Below are 24305 nucleotides of genomic sequence, written 5' to 3' on the forward strand. Positions count from 1 at the left end.
TTTGTACCTGTTTTCTCCAGCATCTTCACAAGGTCCTTTGCTGTTGTTCTGGGATTGCTTTGCACTTTTCGCACCAAAGTACGTTCATCTCTAGGAGACAGAACGCGTCTCCTTCCTGAGCAGTATGATGGCTGTGTGGTCCCATGGTGTTTATACTTGTGTACTATTGTTTGTACAGATGAATGTGGTACCTTCAGGCGTTTGGAAATTGATCCCAAGGATGAACCAGACTTGTGGAGGCTTACAATTTTATTTCTGAGGTCTTGGCTGATTTCTTTTGATTTTCCCATGATGTCAAGCAAAGAGGCACTGAGTTTGAAGGTAGGCCTTGAAATACATCCAATTGACTCAAATGATGTCAATTAGCCTATCAGTTTCTGGAATTTTCAAAGCTGTTTAAAGGCACAGTCATCTTAGTGTATGTAAACTTCTGACCCACTGGAATTGTGATACAGTGAATTAATTATAAGTGAAAAAATCTGTCTATAAACAATTGTTGGAAAAATGACTTGTGTCATGCACACGTGATGTCATAACCGACTTGCCAAAACTATAGTTTGTTAACAAGAAATTTGTGAAGTGGTTGAAAAACGAGTTTTAATGACTCCAACCTAAGTGTATGTAAACTTCCGACTTCATCTGTATCTGCATCATCAATCCATAAAAACATGAGGTTGTATTAACACCCGCACACTGAAAACAAAGATCATCCCTCCTAAATTCAAGGCTTAAATCAACAACAGAAGTGTGTATATCAAGCAGATAGATACTATGTGGATACTGTATACATCTAATGATGTTGATTCAAATTCAAGATATTAGATCACTACCTTCAATATATGAAGAACATGTCTTGGTAACTTGTTCCACCATGTTCCACTCCAGCCTCAGTCTTCGCACCAGCTTGTATGCAGTGAAAGGGTTGCTGATGTGTTTTTCCAGATCCTCTGGGAAATCTCCAGAGGCATTTTCACAGGCCTCAACAACACTGTGTTGGATTATTAGAAAATATGATTAACTGAAAGCCCATATCTAAGACCAGCAGCAGAGTATGTAGGAGTTATGGCACCAGAGGCCACAAAAAAAAAGAGAAAATACATTCTGTTTTGAAAAACCAAGTAACTCCTAGATTACGGTTGGAAAATATTCATTTTCTTTCAACAGCCACATACTGTATCTACATGTCCACCTACCCTGGTGAAGGCCAGAATGGGGCCGAAACCACACATTCAACATTTACATTTTCTTTATCATAATATGAAGATTTCCGACAGAAATCTAGGACTCTTCCGTTTTTTTTTCTTTATTTCCAAGAAGATCAATAAAACAATAAAAACTAATTCCAACTCTCTTTTTACAGGACTTAGACTTCATGACTGTGCCAAAAGATATCACTTTTAAGTTCAATCAGAAGTACCCAGTTTCCCTCAATGGATAGATGAGGTTAATTGCTGAATGTTATGTGACAAAGTGGACATTTCCCCTTAACCCACTCACCTGTTAAATCTGTCAATGCATTGTTTTTGCGCTGCGATGAAATCTCTGAGGCTCTGTATGAGGCTCCGCTCAATGACAAGCAGTTCCATCATGTGATCTGTCAGGAAGGGAAAAAGCCATTCCCAATGAATATCATCTGACGCTCATCATCTTTAATCACAAATCTGTGAATGACCTCATTCCTGACTATAAAATATTGATTCAGTTAATGTGCATCTAAAAAGTAATATAACTTTACCTGTAGAGGAGTAGAACTCAGTCTCTTCAGCACAGAAAGTCCAGCCTATCAGCAATAATAAAATCGCACGTCGAAGACAATTTGCTTCCATTTCCTGGCCAGTCACACAGCTCTTGCCCTATTTCAGTAAAACTCCACATATACCCAATGTATATGTTATATATACATTAAGGTATACCCAATGTTGATGTTGAACCAGCAAATACAATCGTATTCTTCTCAGATTCCAAGATGAGAGTCCAAAGAAGAAATGATGTGGTAAAATACAACTACTACGCTCTGAAAGACACTACTCCAAAGTCAGAGTAGAAGCCAAACATGTCCACGTCAATGAGTCTGGTCAAACCCTTACATCTTGAGTCACCTGCACCTCCAGTTTTCATAAAGCACAGTCATGGCAAATAGAGGATCTTTTCATTCGCACTAATCTCAATTGAGTAACCTACTGTACAGTTTAAGGCCACAGATTACAACACTAGTAAGAGCGTGCTAGCCACATTGTCTTACAAATGCTGTAAACAAGAGATAGACAGAGGTAGTAAAGTGCCAGGAAGTTGTGCAAAACCATGTAGGCGCTAAACCCCTACTACTGTAACTCCCTATTGGCGCATGTGTCATAACACCTAAGTAGAAATGCATTTAGTTTAATCCTTTAAACATGGCTTCATTTATGGTGAAACACCAGAAGACATAAAGCCTTGCTTAGCAACATGAATCATAGGCTGAGTCCCTCTTACACAAACTCTTCAACTCTCTTACCCAACACATTTCTTCTGTTAGGGTGTCATCTGTTTGTCTCAAATTAACCACAAAGTGCACCCTCATCAACATACAAACCTGTAATGAGAGGATCTCTAGGGAATTTTGACAGCAATTTGACATAATATCCAAACAAGGCTAAGGGAGCGGTAGAGAGAAAAGTATTTATGAGTGTGGACGGACAGTAAATTAGACTTGTGCGGTAACATGAACTTTCCTGTGTTCAGTCAATACTAAAATAAAAGCACATGGTAAGATGCCCCACAGTCATAGTAGGGTAAGGGCAAGTTATGGAACAAGACAGCTTGGAGATATCATGGCAGAGAGGAGGGAATGAGACCTTTACCTGTAGACCCACAGCTGATCTCATCTACGGTACATGGGTTCCGTATACACTGAGTGTACAAAACATTAGGAACACCTGCTCTTTCCATGACATAGACTGACCAGGTGAATCCAGGTGAAAGCTATGATCCCTTATTGATGTCATTTCTAATTCAAATGAAAATCAGTGTAGATGAAGGGGAGGAGACAGGTTAAAGAAGGATTTTTAAGCCTTGAGACTATTGAGAAAATAATTGTGTATGTGTGCCATTCAGAGGGTGAATGGGAAAGACAAAGATTTAAGTGGCTTTGGATGGGGTATGGCAGCAGGTGCCAGGCGCACTGGTTTGAGTGTGTCAATAACTGCAACACTGCTGGGTTTTTAATGCTCAAAAGTTTCCCGTGTGTATCAAGAATGGTCCACCACCCAAAGGATATCCAGCCAACTTGACACAACTGTGGGAAGCATTGGAGTCAACACGGGCCAACATCCCTGTGGAAGGCTTTTGCCACCTTGCAGAGTCCATTCCCTGACGAATTGAGGCTGTTCTGAGGGCAAAGGGGGGTGCAACTCAATATTAGGAAGGTGGAAATGGAAAATGTTGACACCAACATTACTGTAATGAGTTACAGGGTAAAGGCTGAGATGTTACCAAATCGCAGTCTGCTCGGAAATGAGTCCCTGTCCATGAGCTCTTGTCCGACCATTCTCGAACAGTGTTTTAAATAATCAATATGACATGCGGCAAAACACTCAATGTTTTCAGTGTGGTGCGTAAAAGGCTTCACATTTTAAAAGTGAATGTCTGACTGACTTTCGCAAAGTGAGAGGCCGTGTTTGAGAGCATCAAAACTGTGATGTAGCATGGGTATATTGTGACTGACTGATCTACAAATAATATTGAATAGTTATTTTGTAGGTGATTTGACTAGTCAGTCTTGACTTGCCTTTAAAGTCGACTGCAATGTTGAACGTGCCCATAGAGTTTGGTCCCGTTCCCCTGCTCAGACATTGCATCCATCCACCAACGGTTGCGTACCAAGTCATCAACTCTGCTGTCAGACACCACATTGCTATAACATATAACATACTTAAAATACCTATCCAGGCGTTGTAAGATCTGGCATGCATCATCAATGCCTGGGCAGAGGTACACGCCCCATGTGTGTAGGAAAAATGGCACCCTCATCACCGCTTTGCTACAATTCTCTGTCGGGAACAGTTGGGATGTGTTAATCTGGAAAACATGTCATCCTTACTAGGTGGTGATGATGGCATGGCTTTACATTTAATTTTGTATTTATTTATTTATTTATCTAGGCAAGTGAGAGAAGAACAAATTCTTATTTACAATGACGGCCTACACCGGCCAAACCCAGACGACGCTGAGCCAATTGTGTGCCGCCCTATGGGACACCTAATCACGCCCGGTTACATACATGAATGGCTTTTCTCAATGGTGGTGGTGATGACATTATGAAACAGTAATGTTACACAACTTTGTTCACAAGGTTACAATATAGGCCGTCCAATCTAGCCTGGTCTCATATCTGTTTGACAATGACTGACAAGGAGTTGTCATGATAGCACAAACAGACTGACCCTCAGTCAGCTGCCCATCAGCTAGGGGCTAACTCCTGAAGTGGTTCATATCTGATGATGACTACCGTAATTTCCGTACTATTGAGCGCACCTGAATATAAGCCGCACCCACTGAATTTAAAAATATATATTATTTTTAACATAAATAAGCCGCACATGTCTATAAGCCGCAGGTGCCTACCGGTACATTGAAACAAATTAACTTTACACAGGCTTTAACGAAACACGGCTTGTAACAAAAATAAATAGGCTTTAACGAAACACGGCTTGTAACAAAAATAAATAGGCTTTAACGAAACACGGCTTGTAACAAAAAATTAGCAGTAAGCTTTAGTTGTCTTTTTGCACTGAGTCAATTCCTCACGCTGCTGTTTCCAACGTCTTATCATCGACTCATTAAGACCAAGCTCCCATGCAGCAGCTCTATTTCCTTTTCCAACAGCCAGATCAATCGCCTTCAACTTGAAAGCTGCATCATATGCATTTCTCCGTGTCTTTGCCATGATGAGGGTGACAAAATGACTACTGTAATCAGAATGATGGGAAGTTTGAGAGCGCTTGATTTAATCTAAACAGTAAACAAAAACGTTGTTTGACCTTAACCTGTTCGGCAATTTCATTGGTCTAATGAAAGCTTCATGCCGCCAAAAAACTGAGCACGTCACAGAATGTGTTTTTTTTGTAGAAAAAAAAGTTGAAAGCGGGAAAAATCCATATATTAGCCACGTCATTGTTTAAGCCATGAGGTTCAAAGCGTGGGAAAAAAGTTGCGGCTTATAGTCCGGAAATTACGGTAGTCCTTTTTTCGTGCACTTAGATCATGCAGGCAGCATTGATGGGATTTATCAGGCAGTCAGATATAAATCATGAGCCGTAGCCAATTTTAGGTTAATTTAGAAAAATGTAATCATAAAATAGGTTAGGTCTAGGCAAAACCACATAACAACTTACATTTGACAGAGCCGGGTAAGAGAGAACAGCCATCACAACAGTAATCAAATACACTGTTTATTCTGCTCCACATTTTCCATCTTTTAAAAATGTTCCAATCATACAGTGTAATAATTTAAGCAGTCTATAAATACAAACGTAAATGGACAGGAATAGATGAAGCAGTATGTTCTGATAGGGTTGTGCAGTCAGTATGTGGTTATGCATAAGTCATTTTTTATGAAACATCTGAATGCTAAAACAAACATGTAAACAAAACAAGAAATCAGATACTTTAATGCTACATATCCATTTCTCTTTATCTGCATAGTTACTGCAGACTCCCAAGCTTCAGATCATTGTTAAAAGCCATAATGGATACCACAGTAGGTAGGTAGGTAGGTAGGTAGGTGTGTGTCTGTTCAATCAAAAGTTCAGGCACTGCAGGTGGAGTGTACTCCTCCAGCCAGGGGTCAGGGGTGAGAGGTCAAGTTCAATCCACTTCTGTCAGGCCACATGGCCTCCTGAACTCCTGACCTCGCTCGTGGATCCATTTGTTGGACACTGGGAACAGATAAAAAAATTAAAAAGTACAGTATGTCAGTGTCAGTCTCAATTATCTCCAATGTGTGAGATTAGGGCTCGGTTAAAACCTACAACTACCAGGAAGACTCCACTCACAGGTAGATGCTTCCTATTCCCAAATTACAGTGCCTTCAGAAAGTATTCATACCACTTGACTTATTCTACATTTTCTTGTGTTATAGCCTAAAATCCAAATGGATAAAAAAAAATGTCAAATCTCACCCATCTACACACAATACTCCATAATGACAACCTGAAAACATGTTTTTAGAAATGATGGCGAAGTTATTGAATTTTGAAATATCTTATTTACATAAGTATTCACACCCCTGAGTCAATATTTTGTGGAAGCATCTTTGGCAGCAATTACAGCTGAGAGTCTTTCTGGGTAATTCTGTAAGAGCTTTCCACACCTGGATTGTGCAACATTTGCCCATTTATTATTTTCAAAATTCTTTAGGTTCTGTCAAATTGATTGTTGATCAATCCTAGACAATAGTTTTCAGCATACTGAACAAAAATATAAAAACGCAACATGCAACAATTTCAAAGGTTTTAATGAGTTACAGTTCATATAATTAAATTAAATCAATTGAAATACATTTATTAGGCCCTAATCTATGGATTTCACATGACTGGGAATAGACACATGCATCTGATGGTCACAGATACCTTAAAAAAAAAGGTAGGGATCAGAAAACCAGTCAGTATCTGGCATGACCATAATTTGCTTCATGCAGCGTAGAGTTGATCAGGCTGTTGATTGTGGCATTGGAATGTTGTCCCACTCCTCTTCAACGGCTGTGCGAAGTTGCTGGATATTGACGGGAACTGGAACATGCTATTGTACACGTCGATCCAGAGCATCACAAACATGTTCAAAGGGTGACATGTCTGGTGAGTATGCAGGCCACGGAAGAACTGGGACATTTTCAGCTTCCAGTTATTTTGTACAGATCCTTGCAACATGGGGCCGTGTATTATCATGCTGAAACGAGGTGATGGTGTCGGATGAACGGCACGACAATGGGCCTCAGGATCTCGTTATGGTATCTCTGTGCATTCAAATTGCCATCGATAAAATGCAATTGTGTTTGTTGTACGTAGCTTATGCCTGTCCATACCATAACCCCACCTCCACCATGGGGCACTCTGTTCACAACGTTGACATCAGCAAACTGCTCTCCCACATTACGCCATACACTGCTATCTGTACAGTTGAAACTGGGATTAATCCGTGAAGGGCACACTTCTCCAGTGCGCCAGTGGCCATTGAAGAAGAGCATTTACCCACTGAAGTCGGTTACGACGCCAAACTGCAGTCAGGTCAAGACCCTGGCGAGGACGACGAGCATGCAGATGAGCTTCCCTGAGACGTTTTCTGACATTTGGTGCAGAAATCCTTCAGATGTGCAAACCCACAGTTTCATCAGCTGTCCGGATGGCTGGTCTCAGATGATCCGTCAAGTGAAGAAGCCGGATGTGGAGGTCCTGGCCTGGTTACATATGGTCTGCGATTGTGAGGCCGCTTGGACGTACTGCCAAATTCTCTAAAACAAAGTTGGTGGCAGTTTATGGTAGAGAAATTAGCATTCAATTCTTTGGCAACAGCTCTGGTGGACATTCCTGCAGTCAGCATCCCAATTGAACACTACCTCAAAACTTTGTCATCTGTGGCATTGTGTTGTGTGACAAAGCTGCACATTTTAGAGTGGCCTTTTATTGTCCACACCACAAGGTGCACTTGTGTAATGACCATGCTGTTTAATCAGCTTCTTGACATGGCACACCTGTCACGTGAATTAATTATCTTGGCAAAGGAGAAATGCTCACTAACAGGTATGTAAAGAAATTTGTGCACAACATTTGAGAGAAATAAGCTTTTTGTGCATATGGAACATTTCTGCTATCTTTGATTTCAGCTCATGAAACATGGGACCAAAACTTTACATGTTGCTTTAACATTTTTGTTCAGTGTAAATTTAAAAGTCAAAACTGTAACTCAGCCACTCAGGAACATTCACTGTCTACTTGGTGAGCAACTCCAGTGTAGATTTGTCCTTGTGTTTTAGGTTCCTCAGAGCACGCGTTTACAGACATATTCAATCTCTCCCTATCCTAGTCTGCTGTCCCCACTTGCTTCAAGATGTCTACCATTATTCCTGTACCCAAGAAAGCAAAGGTAACCGAACTAATTAACTAAATCACCCCGTAGTACTCACTTCTGTAATCATGAAGTGCTTTGAAAGGCTACTTAAGGATCATATCACCTCTACCTTACCTGACACCCTAGACCCACTTCAATTTGCATACCGCCCCAATAGATTCACAGACGATGCAATCACCATCATGCAGTGCGATGGAACACTGGTCACACTGCCCTATCCCATCCTGACAAGAGGAATACCTATGTAAGAACGCTGTTCATTGAATACAGCTCAGCCTTCAACACCATAGTACCCGCCAAGCTCATCCTTAAGCTTGGGGCCCTGGGTCTGAACCCCGCCATGTGCAACTGGGTCCTGGACTTCCTGACGGGCCACCCCAAGGTGGTGATGGTAGGAAACAACACCTCCACTATGCTGATCCTAAACACAGGGGCCTCACAACGGTGCGTGCTCAGCCCCGCCCTGTACTCCCTGTTCACCCATGACTGCGTGGCAATGCACGCCTCCAACTCAATCATCAAGTTTGCAGATGACACAACAGTTGTAGGCCTGATTACCAATGACGAGAGCCCACGGGTAGGAGGTGTGGCCTCTGCCGGAGTTGTGCCATGAAAACAACCATTCCCTCAATGTCAACAAAACGAAGGAGCTGATCGTGGACTTCAGGAGACAGCAGAGGGAGCACGCCACCATCGACATTGATAGGGCCGTAGTGGAGAAGGTAAAAAGCTTCAAGTTCCTCGGCGTACACATTACTGACAATCTAAAATGGTCAACCCACACAGACAGTGTGCTGAAGAAGGTGCAACAGCACCTCTTCAACCTCAGGAGGGTGAAGAAATTGGAGGGTGAAGAAATTTGACTTGGCCCCTCACAAACCTTTACAGATGCACCATTGAGACCATCCTGTCAAGTTGTATCACCGCCTGGTATGGCAACTGCACCGCCCGCAACCGCAGGGCTCTCCAGAGGGTGGTGCAGTCTGCCCAACGAATTACCGGGGGCACACTGCCTGCCCTCCAGGACACCTACAGCACCTGATGTCACAGGAAGGCCAAAAAGATCAAGGATATCAACCTCCCGAGCCACGGCCTGTTCACCCAGCTATCATCCAGAAGACGAGGTCAGTACAGGTGCATCAACAGCTTCTATCTCAAGGCCATCAGACTGTTGAATAGCCATCACTTGCCGGCCTCCATCCAGTACCCTGCCTTGAACTCAGTCACTGTCATTAGCCGGCTACCACCCGGTTACTCAAACCTGCACCTTAGAGGCTGCTACCCCATGTACATAGGCATGGAATCACTGGTCACTTTGATAACGGAACACTGGTCACTTAAATAATATTTACATAAAAGTAAAGTATTTACAGCGGAAAGTATTCAGGCCCCTTGACTTTTTCCACATTTTGTTACGTTAGCCTTATTCTAAAATGTATTAAATCATTTTCCCCCTCATCAATCTACACACAATTCCGCATAATGACAAAGCGAAAACAGGCTTTTAAAATGTATTCAGACCCTTTGCTATGAGACTCGAAATTGAGCTCAGGTGCATCATGTTTCCATTAATCATTCTTGAGATGTTTCTACAACTTGATTGGAGAACACCTGTGGTATATTCAGTTGATTGGACATGATTTGGAAAGGCACACATCTGTCTATATAAGGTCCAACAGTTGACAGTGCATGTCAGAGCAAAAACCAAGCCATGAGATCGAAGGAATTGTCCGTAGAGCTCAGACAGGATTGTGTCGAGGCACAGATCTGGGGGAGGGTACCAAAAAATGTCTGCAGCATTGAAGGTCCACAAGAACACAGTGGCCTCCATCATTCTTAAATGGAAGAAGTTTGGACTCACCAAGACTCTTCCTAGAGATGGCCGCCCAGCTAAACTGAGCAATCGGGGGAGAAGGGCCTTGGTCAGGGAGGTGACCAAGAAACCGATGGTGGAGATGGTAGAACATTCCAGAAGGACAACCATCTCTGCAGCACTCCACCAATAAAGGCCTGATTGTTTGAGTGCTGCAGAGATAGTTGTCCTTCTGGAAGGTTCTCCCATCTTCACAGAGGAACTCAGGAGCTCTGTTAGAGTGACCATCGGGGTCTTGGTCCCATCCCTGACCAAGGCCCTTCTCCCCTAATTGGCCAGGCGGGTCTGAATTCTTATGTAAATGTAATATAACTTTTAAATTTTTTATACATTTGAAAACATTTCTAAAAACCTGTTTTTGCTTTGTCATTCAGCGGTAATGTGTGTAGATTGATGAGAAAAAACAACAACAATTGAATACATTTTAGAATAAGGCTGTAACGTAACAAAATGTGGAACAAGTCAAGGGGTCTGAATACTTTCCGAAGGCACTGTAGATGAAGTCTCTCTAGATGAAAAGTCCCCCCCCCCCCCGATCTTAATGGAGGCTGCTGTTCTGTCTTACCCAGCTAATTGTATATCATCCATGTCCTTGTTCAGCCACGACTTGGTGCCAAGAGCGTGCAAAGCTGTCATCAACGCAAAGGGTGGCTACTTTTAAGAATTTCAAATATAACATATATTTTGATTTGTTTAACACTTTTTTGGTTACTACACAATTCCATATGTGTTATTTCATAGTGTTGATGTCTTCACTATTATTCTACAATGTAGAAAATAGTAAAAATAAAGAAAAACCCTTGAATGAGTAGGTGTGTCCAAACTTTTGACTAGTACTGTAAATGTGTATGCGACCAATAACATTTGAAAGGTGAGTTCATCTCCCAGTGTCTGGTGGAAAGCAGACAGACCCAGGTTTTCCTCTAGGATTTTGCCTGTGCTTAGTTCTATTCCGTTTCTTTTTTATCCTGAAAAACTCCCCAGTCCTTATCGATTACAAGCATACCAATAACATGATGCAGCCATCCCTATGCTTGAAAATACGGTACTCAGTAATGTGTTTTATTGGATTTGCCCTAAACATAACACTTTGTATTCAGGACAAAAGGTTAATTGCTTTGCCACATTTTTTTGCGCAGACTCCATGCAACTTATTATGTGACTTGTTAAGCAAATGTATTTAGGCTTGCCATAACAAAGGAGTTGAATACTTATTGACTCAAGACATTTCAGCGTTTCATTTTTAATTAACTTAAAAAAAAAAACATAATTCCACTGACATTATGGGGCATTGTGTATAGGACAGTGACAACAAATCTGAATTTAATCAGGCAATAACACAAAAAAGTCAAGGGTTGTGATTAATTTCTGAAGGCACTGTAAGTGTATGTGTAGGCAGACTTTCAATAAACAAACACTGCGGGTCGTTCCATGTCATTTCCACAAGCCATGACACCCACCATCTCAGATTGTTAGAAACAGATAAGATAAGCATTCCTTCAACATTATTTTGTTGAAATATAATTTGATCTGGCCATTTTATTTGATAGGATTTATATATTATTCAATAAATATAGTACCCAACCTCCGATTTGGACCAAACTTCTTCATACCAATGAGTAAGACATGAGGAATCCAAAAATGGTTGCTAAGAGAAGGTCAACATCTATTTCATGGAAAACTGTCTTGACTTGTAGGACCACACAATTTACAGTATTGTTATCATGAGCAATTTGTTTTCTACCCAAAGGTGCAAAGAAAATGTTGTGATCCATTTAATAAATCAACTGACCAGCAAAATTGGTAAAAAGGTGTGATCGTATAGCAGGAACAGCACCATCTAGTGGTCAAAACCTGGTACTTTCACAAAGTTTAACTGGAAATAACGCAAGTGACTTCAATGACTAATTTATCTGAACGGGGGAAATAACCGTCACCAGATTCACAGGGAATACATTACATAGTATGAATAAACAATACTCCAAGATGCAGCTCCATACTACTTGTCAAACACAGAGAACTGATACTGAACACTGGTTGTTGGGGTAGGATTGGTGTGAGGTGTGGGTGTGGCTTTCGTACATTTTTTGGGATTCCTCATGGCTTTCTCATTGCTTGGAAGAATGTAGGTCCAAATCAGATGTAAGGTACTATATCTATTGAATAGTATATGAATCATAGACATTTAAAATGGCCAATTTGGGTGCAATCAATTGTCTTCATTTCTCAAAGACTGAATTATATTATGACATAATGTTTCAGGAATGCAAATCCTATCGGTTTCTAACTACAGAAACGATTTCAGAACAATCTGAGATGGTGGGTGACAATCTTCTTTCTTGTGCTTTTTGATGTGAAATGACCCTGCGGTAACATTCCTATGAAGGTTTGATTGCAGCCTATGTGACAGATACATACAAGAAGCACTGACTAGGAAGTAGTCAAAGAAACACATCAAATGACTGACACCAATTCATTGATCGATATTGAGATTAGAGGCTGCTTGCGAGTTTGGATTAAACTCTCCATCCAACTCACCCCATTTACATCCTACTAACACAGGACAGGCAGCGTGTCTAGTCCTGTAGTCTCCCTCTCCACTCCTAAAGAGGTTGTACCAGAAGACTGCAGTTCCCTGTGGACACACATAGAGGAGACATACCCTGTTCAGTACATGTAAGTCACCACTCCATCGACATGATGGCCCACTATAAGATAGTGTGTGCCCTCTCAACCCAGGGTTGCATATATTTGATGAAAAGGGCCAGGAGTTTTCCCTGACCATGTGACCTGACCAGGAAAATCCAGAGCCAAGAGTTTTTCATGACCAGGTCACATGGTCAGGAAAAGCTCCTGGCCCTATAGTGATGAGGGCTGTACGTGTCTAAGAGTAGGTAAATGGTTTCTCTCTCACCTTTTTGGGATAGATAGCTGCTCCAAAGTCTGGGAACACAGTTGCTCCTCCCGCTTCAACATCACTCATCTGTCAGGGAAAACACAACCCTGTCAGCTGGCTTTACGTATATACAGTAACTGCACTTCTGAATTTACTATACTGTAAGAAATGTGTACTGCCTTTAAAAAGGATACACTGTTTTAACAGGCGCGTAATGATACAAGTTACAGGTAGGCTAGTGGTAAGAGAGGCGAGCCAGCAACCGGAATGTTGCCAGTTATAATCCCAGGTCTGACGGTATCAAATCCTAGATGACATTGCTTGTTGTTGTGCCCTTGAGCAAGGCACTTAACCAGCCACAACAACTGCTCCCCTGGTGCCCAGTGTGGCAGCCCCCTGCTCCAACCTGTACATGTATACTGGTGTCTTTCAGAGGGGTTGGGATAAAGCAAAGTGACATTTCTATTGGACCATGTGACCAATGGACGAATAAAGTGATCTTAATAAAAAAAAATAACATGTAGCAATGTAAAGACTACAGACGATCTAAATAAAATAATAACATGTAGCAATGTAAAGACTACAGACGATCTAAATAAAATAATAACATGTAGCAATGTAAAGACTACTGACGATCTAAATCAAATAATAACATGTAGCAATGTAAAGACTACTGACGATCTAAATAAGTGTCTTGAAAGTCTTGAAACTATGACAAATTGTTTAATGACACTAAACATAATGTTTATGACACACCAGTATAGTATTATACAGCAACACCAAGTCCATAACAGCCAGTCATTCAACCAGACAGAACTTCAGCAGAACACTGAGTGGTCCAAAAGCGCTGTAGTTTTGCAAAGCGTGGCATTCTTCTTCTATTTACACACTCACATCATGCATACAGTATTAGCATGGACCAAGAAACAAGATAGCATGTTGTGGGGTGGGGGGGTGGGGGGGTACAACATGCCGCAATATGCACTGAAATTGACTGACAGAGAAATATCCTGTTTTTGATCACCTTTCTTCCGACAACCATCTACTAGGTTAGTGATGGTATGAGTATGCGGTAACACTGATGGTCAAATGGTTGAGAAACATGGAAATGTCAATCAATTGAAGTCCAGTATTCAAATAGAGTTCATGGATCTGCCAAAAACAACAATTATGCAAAATGGAGACCCAAAAAAGAAGAGTCAAAATCTAAATCAGTAACTGCTACTGTAAATTGACGGCAGCAACCAGATACGCATACTTACGTAATTTAAAAAAGTAGCCACACGATTTCCAGTGCCTAATGTTTTGAAAGCATCAGGTTCATCTTTCTATGAAGATAAAATTTGAGAGTAAAACACAAGTTGAATATACACAGAGACATGTACTTACGTAGTTCAGGAAGGTAGCAAGTCTATTTCCATCGACCATGATGTCCTGAGGACGCTGCAACAAATGTTTATAACTTTTAACCCAGACTGAAATGAATAACTAGGACCCCGCCACTAGGGCACTAAATAAATCATCTATAACTAAATTGATTATTAACAACTGTTTGACTTAACATAGTTATTGAAAAATCCGTGACGCCTAACCAATTTCACAAAATATGAGCTACTACTGAATATTTAGTATATTGAATATAATATAGAATAATGTAGATGATTAGATTAACTATTTGATTATATGGATATATTTTCATGAAGTTAATTGATACTTTGTGCACCTCCCATAGGCACTGCCTACAAATGGGTGGTGGCCCCGGGAATCTTGCATTGCACAGTACTCACTATAAAACCTTAAACTGTGCCCAAATTTAAAAATGCAATCTTCATCCTGCTGTGATTTTTGCCAGAAACGTAAAATAAAACAACTTCTGACCATGCATTGAACGTGTTTTTAAAGAATTTCATAACTCAAATCACCACATATCAAAAGGCAGCATGCGTGGACAAAAATAAATATGTCTGAAAATGTGTTGATTTTATTACTAGAGACTCCCCTCCTTATAGGAATATGCACTTGGGAGTTATGGACATGGTTGAACAGTGACTCAACCCATCATCTAGGACCGCGTCCAAGAGCCCTGGTCAAAAGTAGTGCACTATATATGGAATATGGTGCCATTGGAGATAATACCTAGGTCTCGTTTGGCAATCTGCCATATAGGAATTCAGGGCCTCTCTTAGATTACACACTATTCTAGCAGTGGATGATCAACGAGATGGAGAACCCCAACAAAACTTTATAGGTCTACATTTGTCTTAGACAATGTCTTGCATGTTGACTGCTAACACCGTCAACAGCGCAGCGGTAAATGTGTGTGCTACGGATGTCATTTTTTTTAAAATCGCAGGTCAACATACACATGTGAAAACATACTTCTCCATAGAACCCAGCAGGATAAACCATTGCATGCCTGTGGCATCGCTTTTCAGATGCAACAGAGAGCAATTTTAGGCCGTCTAGAGGTTACCCTTACCCTGGAGAAATCAAAATGTGGCTCGTACTGTCCTCCGACCCCATAGTTAGCAATCTGTTCAGAGAAAAGAGAAGACGCTGAATTATTTAAAAACATCTGAAGCTTAAGACTAGTCACACAAAACCAGGTGTCTGTTAAAACCTCTTGAGGATACCGTAGGATAGGGGGCGCCACAGCGCATTTTGAAAAAAAATCGTTCCCATTTTCAACGGCCTACTAATCAAACTCAGAAGATAGGGCATGCATATACTTATTATATATGGATAGAAAACACTCTAAAGTTTCTAAAACTGTTTGAATGGTGTCTGTGAGTATAACAGAACTCAAATGGCAGTCAAAACCCCGAGACCGATTGAAACAGGAAGTGGAATTCTGAATTGTGGACTCGACTTCTCATCTTTCCTTATTAATCACACCGTTAACAATGGTTCATTGAGCACTTCCTATTGCTTCCACTAGATGTCGCCAGTCCTTTCACAGTGGTTTGAGCCTTATAGAGTCAAAACTCAGTGAATGACACGAGTTTGAAATTGGTCACAGGGGATGGGCCATCACCATTATGACGCCGGCGGCCATGTCTGCCCCCACCTTTGGATACGGTTTTAAAGGCCATGACATCATCCCCCTCGAATCTTATTGGCTCTCTTGGTGTTAGAGGCCCTGAAGATTTATTTTATACAACGTTTGACATGTTTGAACGAACCTACATGCGCGAGCATTGCATTTATTCTGAACTTCAGCACTGAGCTTGGAGAGAGCCATAGGACGCGCTACCAACATCAGGCTAATGGAACATGAAGTATGGACTTTTTGACCGAAAATACATCTGTTGTGGACCTGGGATGCTTTCTGATGAAGACAACTAAAGGTAGGCGATTATTGACAATATTATACAAGATGAGATGTGACATGCGATTGCTTCCAAGATGGCGCCGAGCTCTGTATATTAGCTCATTTTCTGAGTATCGCATCTCCTTTTATTGCAAAGTGTGATTACCCAGTAAAGTTAATTTAAAATCTGGTATGACAGGTGTTCTCAAGAGATATTCATCTATAAATGTTAGATTGACATTATACATTTAAAAAATCGTTATAGGATAGTAATTTAGGGAAATGTAGCATTGTTTACCGGGGCGCTTTTGAGGGGAAATTATGTAGTCAGCCTCAGACAGAGATGTAAAATGCTGTTTTTATATATAAATATGACCTTTATTGAACAAAAGAATGCATGCATTGTATAACATGATGTCCTAGGGGTGCCATCTGATGAAGTTTGTAAAAGGTTAGTGCTGCATTTAGCTGTTTTTTGATTATATGTGATGCAAGTGGTTGGTCGGAAAATGGCTATGAAGCTGCTTTTTACGATGGACTCATCTAATATAATCTAATGATTTGCTTTTCCTGTAAAACCTTTTTGAAATCGGACGACGTGGGTCGATTCAGGAGAGGTGTATCAAAAAAAAAAAAATCTTTATTTTTTAAATTATGATTTTTTTTTAATGCTAATTGGCGATATGATTTTTCGCTGGATTTTGATCCCGCTAACGGGATCAGACGCTGAAGAGGTTTTAAGATTGTCAGTAATGTTTCAAAGAGTGAACATGGGTATTCTAGCAGTGAGCCAGCAGAAAATAGTATCCAGTGTTAAGTAATACGCATGTCTTAACAGGTAGAATGCATGTACAGTCCTATATAGTATGTGGTGTGTACCTGGAGTAACTCGGCAGTCTGCGTTGTCAGGCCTGTGATGTCCTCTATCCTCTGGTTGACACGCTCAATAACAGGGTCCTCCTCCCCCTCCAGCCAGGCACTGAAGGACAACAGATCCACTGACTCGACACAACAGCAACACTCACTCACCCAGACATGAAGCATAGCTAAACATGAACCACAGAGGGCGCCAAAACTCCACTTACCCATAATGACTCACCTTTTTGATACCCTGTAATTTGCCGTGGTCAGAACGCCTGTTTTGGGGTCTCGAACAGTAGCTCTCGCAAGCTATACAAAGTAGGAATACATATTGACATACAGTACTTGTAACATCTCATTTTCCTTGGACGTTCACCACCTTATGATACAATGTTTTAATACTACCACGGAGACATACAGTATAGTGTTATATCTAAAAACATAGATCATCTGTGAGGTAATAGTGGCCCCTCTGGTCCTGTTTGCTGCTCCTCTCACCCTGGGCTTGGCCAGCTCCTTAATCTTCTCAATTTCTGAGTCTGAAAGGGCGTTGAGGTAGCGGACAATGTGTGGGCTGTCCCACTCGTCCTCCTCCTTCATGGGCTGGAGCAGCAGGCGAGGGTTCCTGTTCCCGTCATGGTAGCGGCAGTACAGCCGGCTGCGCCTCTCACTGGTCTGGATGGGGTGGGATGGGTCGAGGGTGTGGGAGTTAGACCGGAATTCACAGCTCCTCTCCGAAACCCTGTCAAATTACCTCACCTCTCTAAAAGTTCCCTCACAATAACTGTGTCTCTTTTAGACATCACCCTTTTGACACCATCTCATTTAGCTCCCCGTCTGCTTCTGCTCTCTTGTCAACTCCATGTCACTCCTCGTCACACCATGACAACGAGTGACAAGGAGTTGACATGATATCACATACATGCTCCTTACTTTTAAAAACCCTATCTGTACGTTATAAGAGTCAGTCAGTCTCACCATTTTGACTCCCTCTCCTCTACACAGGCCCTCGTAGATCTCTCTCTCAGGTAGGTAGTCCTTGGGTCTCTTGTATGTCCCCAGCTGGATGGGCTCCTCTGTGGCCGGCTCCTGGACCTCTTGGTTCAGCTCCTTCAGCTGCTTGGACAGCAGCTTCTCAAAGTAACGCAGGTTCCCTCCTGCCCTCTGGTGGCTGGAGTCTGTAAGGACACCATGGGTAATGCAGTTCGGCAGATTAACAGGACACGAGGAATATGAGGGGATTGTGTGACGGCATGGCACAATTCAACAACGTTTAACTCTCGTCAATGGTTTGAGTGAAAAGGAACTGTCTCTCTGTGTGATGCTACTTCAACCATACAAAATGAATCCGTTTTGAGTATCAAGGGAAATAGGCCTAAACACTAACATTGAATGTCTGAAATAAGATGCCCACTTGTGGTGTTTGGAGTCAGTTATTTCAAAATTGCCAGTACATGTTATGAGATGAGAGACATGATAAAGGATTTAATTCAGTATAGCAAAAAGGAATTCAGTTACTTTAGTTAGATCAAGTTGTCTTTTCAGTTTGAATTACAGGAACCTCTACAACAAAAATGTTATACCAACTCCCTAGTACGGTATTTCCCTTTGTTTACTTCAAAGGCTTTGAAGAGTTAAAAGTAGCACTTTTCCTGCCACAATCACACTGGGGATTGGGGGTCACAGACAGCTGTAAAAAAGATACCCAAACTAGAGACAGCTACCCAACAATATGTTCCTCTAGCTAACTACAGCAGCTCATTTTATTATTTTAAATCTGATTCTTTACTTGGTAAATATGCTAGTAGATCTTACTAGTTGTTGACCTTGGGAACGGTTCATTAAACTTCACATTTAAGCAAAGTAACCAGAACTCCATAATTGCAGCCTTTAACAGACAACAACATTCCTGATGCAGTTCAAATTAGTAAACCATGAGCACTCAGAGTTACACCCTGTAACTCTGGACATATACGAGAGGTTTTGAGAGGGTGATTATGTGAGGAATGTGCGAAAATATGACAGTATGTGAGGGAGAGTGAGTGCGTGAATGAGAATGTGTGAGGGAGAGTGAGAGTAGAAGAGATTGAGAAAGTGAGAATGTGTGTGAGAGATGGTATGAGAGAGTAAGACGTCTCTCCTGTTGTCAAACACCCCTAAAAATAAGCTCCTGGATATGAAACAGCGGTATGTCGCGTGTGTGTCCTACCGATGGCCACTAGGCGGCGTGTCAGCTCGATGGCGCGGGGCAGGTCTCCCATCTGGTAGACGGAGTAGCTGAGATAGTCCAGGACATCGGACTTGGACACCACGTGCTCCTCCCCTGCATCCATCTGCCTGAGGGCCTGCTGCATCCACAGCACCGCGTGGTAGTAGTCTGCCTCGTTGTATGCCGTCTTCCCCATGTCGTAACAGTCATCCACTGTCAGGATAGCGTTGTGGTGCATACCTGCAGGTATAGTATAGTATAGTATAGTATAGTATAGTAAGTATAGTAGTATAGTATAGTATAGTATAGTATAGTGCACCCTTTTGGCAATAGAGCCCCATTCTGCTCTGTTTGAGGTTTCCCAGTAGCATGATAATAACATCCATTAATAAGACAGATGTTTATGAGTAGTTTAGCAACTGCTTATGAGTTTACTCCATAAGAGTGCTCCATAAATCCACAATGGTGTTATGATACTGTAGTGTACGTTGCTATAGCAGCGGTAAGAGGGTCATATCAAAACATTTTGCTTTTGCAACCTTTTTCTGACAGACCTCCCAGACTTGATAGGGTGTGCAATACTAGGATAGGATGCACATTTGTCATAAAAGATATACATAGTGAATGTGTGGCCACAGCATTTGCTCCCGGTATCAAGACTGTTCTGTTTGAGCTTGCATTTCTGGAGAGGGTAAACATCTGGCTGGATGAAAGAGCAACCGTTCTCTGCAGTCTGGTAGGCTAAGGGCAGGCTGAGAAATGCTCAGCTCACACACAGTCTACATCCCAAATGGCACCCTATTCCCTGCATAGTGCACTACTTTTGATCAGAGCTCTGATCAAAAGTAGTGCACTGTGTAGGGAATAGGGAGCTATTTGGGATGCGACCACTGTGATAACACATCTGGCGGCTTCTGGAATCTTCCATGGCAGGGTTTCAGTGACTGTTCACACACAAAGAGTAGGGATGAGTCAAGGAGATGATAGAGCCTCACCAGGCAGTTTGCCCTTGGAGAAACTCTCTGAATCCAGTTTGTACGTGTCCTGGAGACGCATCAGTGCCTTGGCAGCACCTTTCTCATCCTCCTCGTCAGGGAAGTACTGCCTGTGTACAGTCATGTTGGAGATGAACCCTGAGGAGGGAACACAGTGATAAGGACACAGAGTGAAGCAGTGAAAAGGTTGCGTCCCAAATACCACACTACTTTTGACAGGGCTTTGATAGGGACTTTGGTCAAAAATAGTGTACTATATAGGGAATAGGGTACCATGTGCGATGCAAACAATGAGTCGAAGGACTCACAGCACAGAACATCTGCATTGGAGTTGCCTGGTGTGCACTGCTATGATGTGTGATAATGTAGTGTGTGAGGTCAAGACAACTAGAGAATGTTTATTATCATTTTTTTATTATTTCACCTTTATTTAACCAGGTAGGCCAGTTGAGAACAAGTTCTCATTTACAACTGCGACCTGGCCAAGATAAAACAAAGCAGTGCGACAAAAACAACAACAGAGTTAGACATAAACAAACGTACAGTCAATAACACAATAGAAAAATCTATGTACAGTGTGTGCAGATGTAGTAAGGTTAGGGAGTTAAGGTTATAAATAGGCCATAGTGGCAAAATAATTACAAGTTAGCATTAACACTGGAGTGATAGATGTGCAGATGATGATGTGCAAGTAGAGATACTGGGGTGCAAAATAGCAAAAAAATAAATAACAGTATGGGGATGAGGTAGTTGGGTGTGCTATTTACAGATGGGCTGTGTACAGATACAGTGATCGGTAAGATGCTCTGACAGCTGATGCTTAAAGTTAGTGAGGGAGATAAGACTCCAGCTTCAGTGATTTTTACAATTCATTCCAGTCAATGGCAGCAGAGAACTGGAAGGAAAGGCTGCCAAAGTAGGTGTTGGCTTTGGGGATGACCAGTGAGATATACCTGCTGGAGCGCGTGCTACGGATGGGTGTTGCTATGGTGACCAGTGAGCTGAGATAAGGCGGGGCTTTACCTAGCAAAGACTTATAGATGACCTGGAGCCAGTGGGTTTGGCGACAAATATGTAGTGAGGGCCAGCCAACGAGAGCATACAGGTCGCAGTGGTGGGTAGTATATGTGGCTTTGGTGACAAAACGGATGGCACTGTGATAGACTACATCCAATTTGCTGAGTAGAGTGTTGAGGCTATTTTGAAAATGACATCGCTGAAGTCAAGGATCGGTAGGATAGTCAGTTTTACGAGGGTATGTTTGGCAGCATGAGTGAAGGAGGTTTTGTTGCGGAATATGAAGCCGATTCTAGATATACATTTTGGATTGGAGATGCTTAATGTGAGTCTGGAAGGAGAGTTTACAGTCTAACCAGACACCTAGGTATTTGTAGTTGTCCACATATTCTAAGTCAGAACCGTCCAGAGTAGTGATGCTAGGCGGGCGGGCAGGTGCGAGCAGCAATCGGTTGAAGAGCATGCATTTAGTTTAACTTGTATTAAAGAGCAGTTGGAGGCCACGGAAGGAGAGTTGTATGGCATCGTTTGGAGGTAAGCTCGTTTGGAGGTTTGTTAACACAGTGTCCAAGGAAGGGCCAGATGTATACATAATGGTGTCGTCTGCGTAGAAGTGGATCAGAGAATCACCAGCAGCAAGAGCGACATCATTGATATATACAGAGAAAAGAGTTGAGAATTGAACCCTGTGGCACCCCCATAGAGACTTGCCAGAGGTCCGGACAACAGGCCCTCCGATTTGACACACTGAACTCTATCTGTGAAGCAGTTGGTGAACCAGGCGAGGCAGTCATTTGAGAAACCAAGGCTGTTGAGTCTGCCGATAAGAATGCGGTGATTGACAGAGACGAAAGCCTTGGCCAGGTCGGTGAAAACGGCTGCACAGTACTGTCTTTTATCTATGGCGGTTATGATATCGTTTAGGACCTTGAGCGTGGCTGAGATGCACCCATGACCAGCTCGGAAACCAGATTGCAAAGTAGAGAATGTACGGTGGGATTCGAAATGATCGGTGATCGGTTTGTTCACTTGGCTTTCGAAGACTTTAGAAAGGCAGGGCAGGATGGATCTAGGCCTGTAACAGTTTGGGTCGAGAGTGTCTCCCCCTTTGAAGAGGGGGATGACCGCGGAAGCTTTCCAATCTTTAGGGATCTCAGACGATTCGAAAGACAGGTTGAACAGGCTAGTAATAGGGGTTGCAACAATTTCGGCTGATAATATTTGAAAAAGAGGGTCCAGATTGTCTAGCCCAGCTGATTTGTAGGGGTCCAGATTTTGCAGCTCTTTCAGAACATCAGCTATCTGGATTTGGGTGAAGGAGAAGCAGGGGGGGCTTGGGCAAGTTGCTGCAGGGTGTGCAGAGCTGCTGGCCGGGGTAGGGGAGCCATGTGGAAAGCATGGCCAGACGTAGAAAATGCTTATTGAAATTCTCAATTATCGTAGATTTATCGGTGGTGACAGTGTTTCCTAGCCTCAGTGCAGTGGGCAGCTGGGAGAAGGTGCTCTTTTCTCCATGAACTTTACGGTGTCCCAAAACTTTTGGGAATTAGTAAACTGTGATGCTCTCCAGGGACACACAAGGGAGACTAACTGATAGAATTAAGCAATAAGGAATGATGGGGTGTGGTATATGGCCAATATACCACGGCTAAGGGCTGTTCTTATGCACAACACAACATGGAGGGCCTGGATACAGCCCTTAGCCGTGGTATATTGGCCATATACAATTATAAATACATTTGATATACCACAAACTCTGAGGTGCATATTGCTATTATAAACTGGTTACTAACTTAATTAGGACAGTAAAAATAAATGTTTTGTCATACCAATGGTATGCGGTCTCATACACTGCAGACGTGGCCAATGTAAATAGAGGAAAGATGCAGCTGCACATGAAAGACGGCAGCCTGTGTTCTCTCTCAGCTCCACTCTACTCACCCCAACTCTACTCTGCAGATGTTGGGGTGGAGCATGATGGATCAGAATTGGCCTCACACCTTCTTTTCCACAAGCCTCCTCACACCCACACACAGAGGAGCTCTATAGAAGCTGTAACCTCTCCCTCCCTCCGACCGTATCTTACCATCTGAGGGGTCCTGCAGCACCAGGCTCTCCAGCTCGGACCACTCGGTGTTGAGTCTCTTCATCAGCTTGTAGGCGTTGACGGGGTGGGCCAGGTAGACCTCTGGGTCTGAGGTGGAGGCACGTGTCAGCACGTCCAGCTTGTTAGCCCAGCTACAACACAGCACAGGGAAGAAAACAGTCAGGTTCAGTACAGTACACAACGATCTCCAATCGTGCTACAATCTGATTATTGATCATTAATCAAATGGGCTTATTCGGTCTAGTCTTATTTTGTCAAATTAACATAATTGAAAACATGGCTATCAAAGTCACCTTTATTAGCACTATGGTTATAGAGTGTAGTGTTCACCTTTTCACAGCAGCAAGTTTGGACTCCTCTGCTTGAATATATTCTTTCAAGGACTGAACCAACTCCTTCTCTGTGTATATCAGGTCTGTCATTTGACCTAATGGAAAGTGGAAAGAAAAAAAGGGCCATGTTGAATATGAAACTGAAGATGACTCATTAAATATACTGAAGCTTTTGTGTTCTGTGTTATAGACTACTGCACCTATGTAATAAATGTGTTCGGCAACCAGATCAAGTATTTTCCCATGATCATCATTTCCTGAGGGAAAGTGGGGGACGTAGAATATGCTTTGGTTTAATTGTCCGGAAAATAAAGTTTCCTCACACAGGTAAGTGAAAAGTTTCCACCTGTAGCATTCTCTGCTGTGATTGTATAGAATGTGTCCAACCAAACACCACTCTAAATACCCATGGTTCTTGGGATAAGTGGGTTGGAATGCTGCTGTTTGCAGAAAACAATTCCATAGCAACACTAGACAGTTAAAAGTGAACTCAATGCTGTTGCCAGAAGGAAAGCGAAACAGCTTCACGCAATATTTATATCTTAGGGTAATGGCAGCCAAAGTAAGTATATAAATTACACAGATTACTTGAACTGACATTA

General features: G+C 42.2%; 1 protein-coding gene across 2 annotated transcripts in view; it reads right to left on the reverse strand.

Moving 5' to 3' along the window:
- Positions 1-5416: 5416 nt before the first annotated feature.
- Positions 5417-24305, reverse strand: part of p4ha2 (procollagen-proline, 2-oxoglutarate 4-dioxygenase (proline 4-hydroxylase), alpha polypeptide 2) — a 44083-nt gene continuing 25194 nt past the window's right edge. Inside the window, exons 3-15 of one of the 2 annotated variants that reach the window (XM_045692222.2) lie at positions 23702-23798; positions 23351-23502; positions 20248-20385; positions 19253-19492; positions 18022-18221; positions 17542-17718; positions 17282-17352; positions 17062-17161; positions 15352-15405; positions 14262-14315; positions 12891-12959; positions 12515-12611; positions 5417-5915 (exon numbers count right to left, since the gene is read on the reverse strand). In XM_045692222.2, the coding sequence (XP_045548178.1) occupies positions 5845-5915; positions 12515-12611; positions 12891-12959; positions 14262-14315; positions 15352-15405; positions 17062-17161; positions 17282-17352; positions 17542-17718; positions 18022-18221; positions 19253-19492; positions 20248-20385; positions 23351-23502; positions 23702-23798 (1520 nt within the window). In that variant the 3' untranslated portion in view covers positions 5417-5844. Of the gene's footprint in view, positions 5916-12514; positions 12612-12890; positions 12960-14134; positions 14201-14261; positions 14316-15351; positions 15406-17061; positions 17162-17281; positions 17353-17541; positions 17719-18021; positions 18222-19252; positions 19493-20247; positions 20386-23350; positions 23503-23701; positions 23799-24305 lie in introns of both variants that reach the window. The other variant, NM_001173960.1, reaches the window with a different exon arrangement.

The sequence above is a fragment of the Salmo salar genome, chromosome 13 (assembly GCF_965601325.2).
Source record: "Salmo salar chromosome 13, fSalSal1, whole genome shotgun sequence".
NCBI lineage: Eukaryota > Metazoa > Chordata > Actinopteri > Salmoniformes > Salmonidae > Salmo > Salmo salar.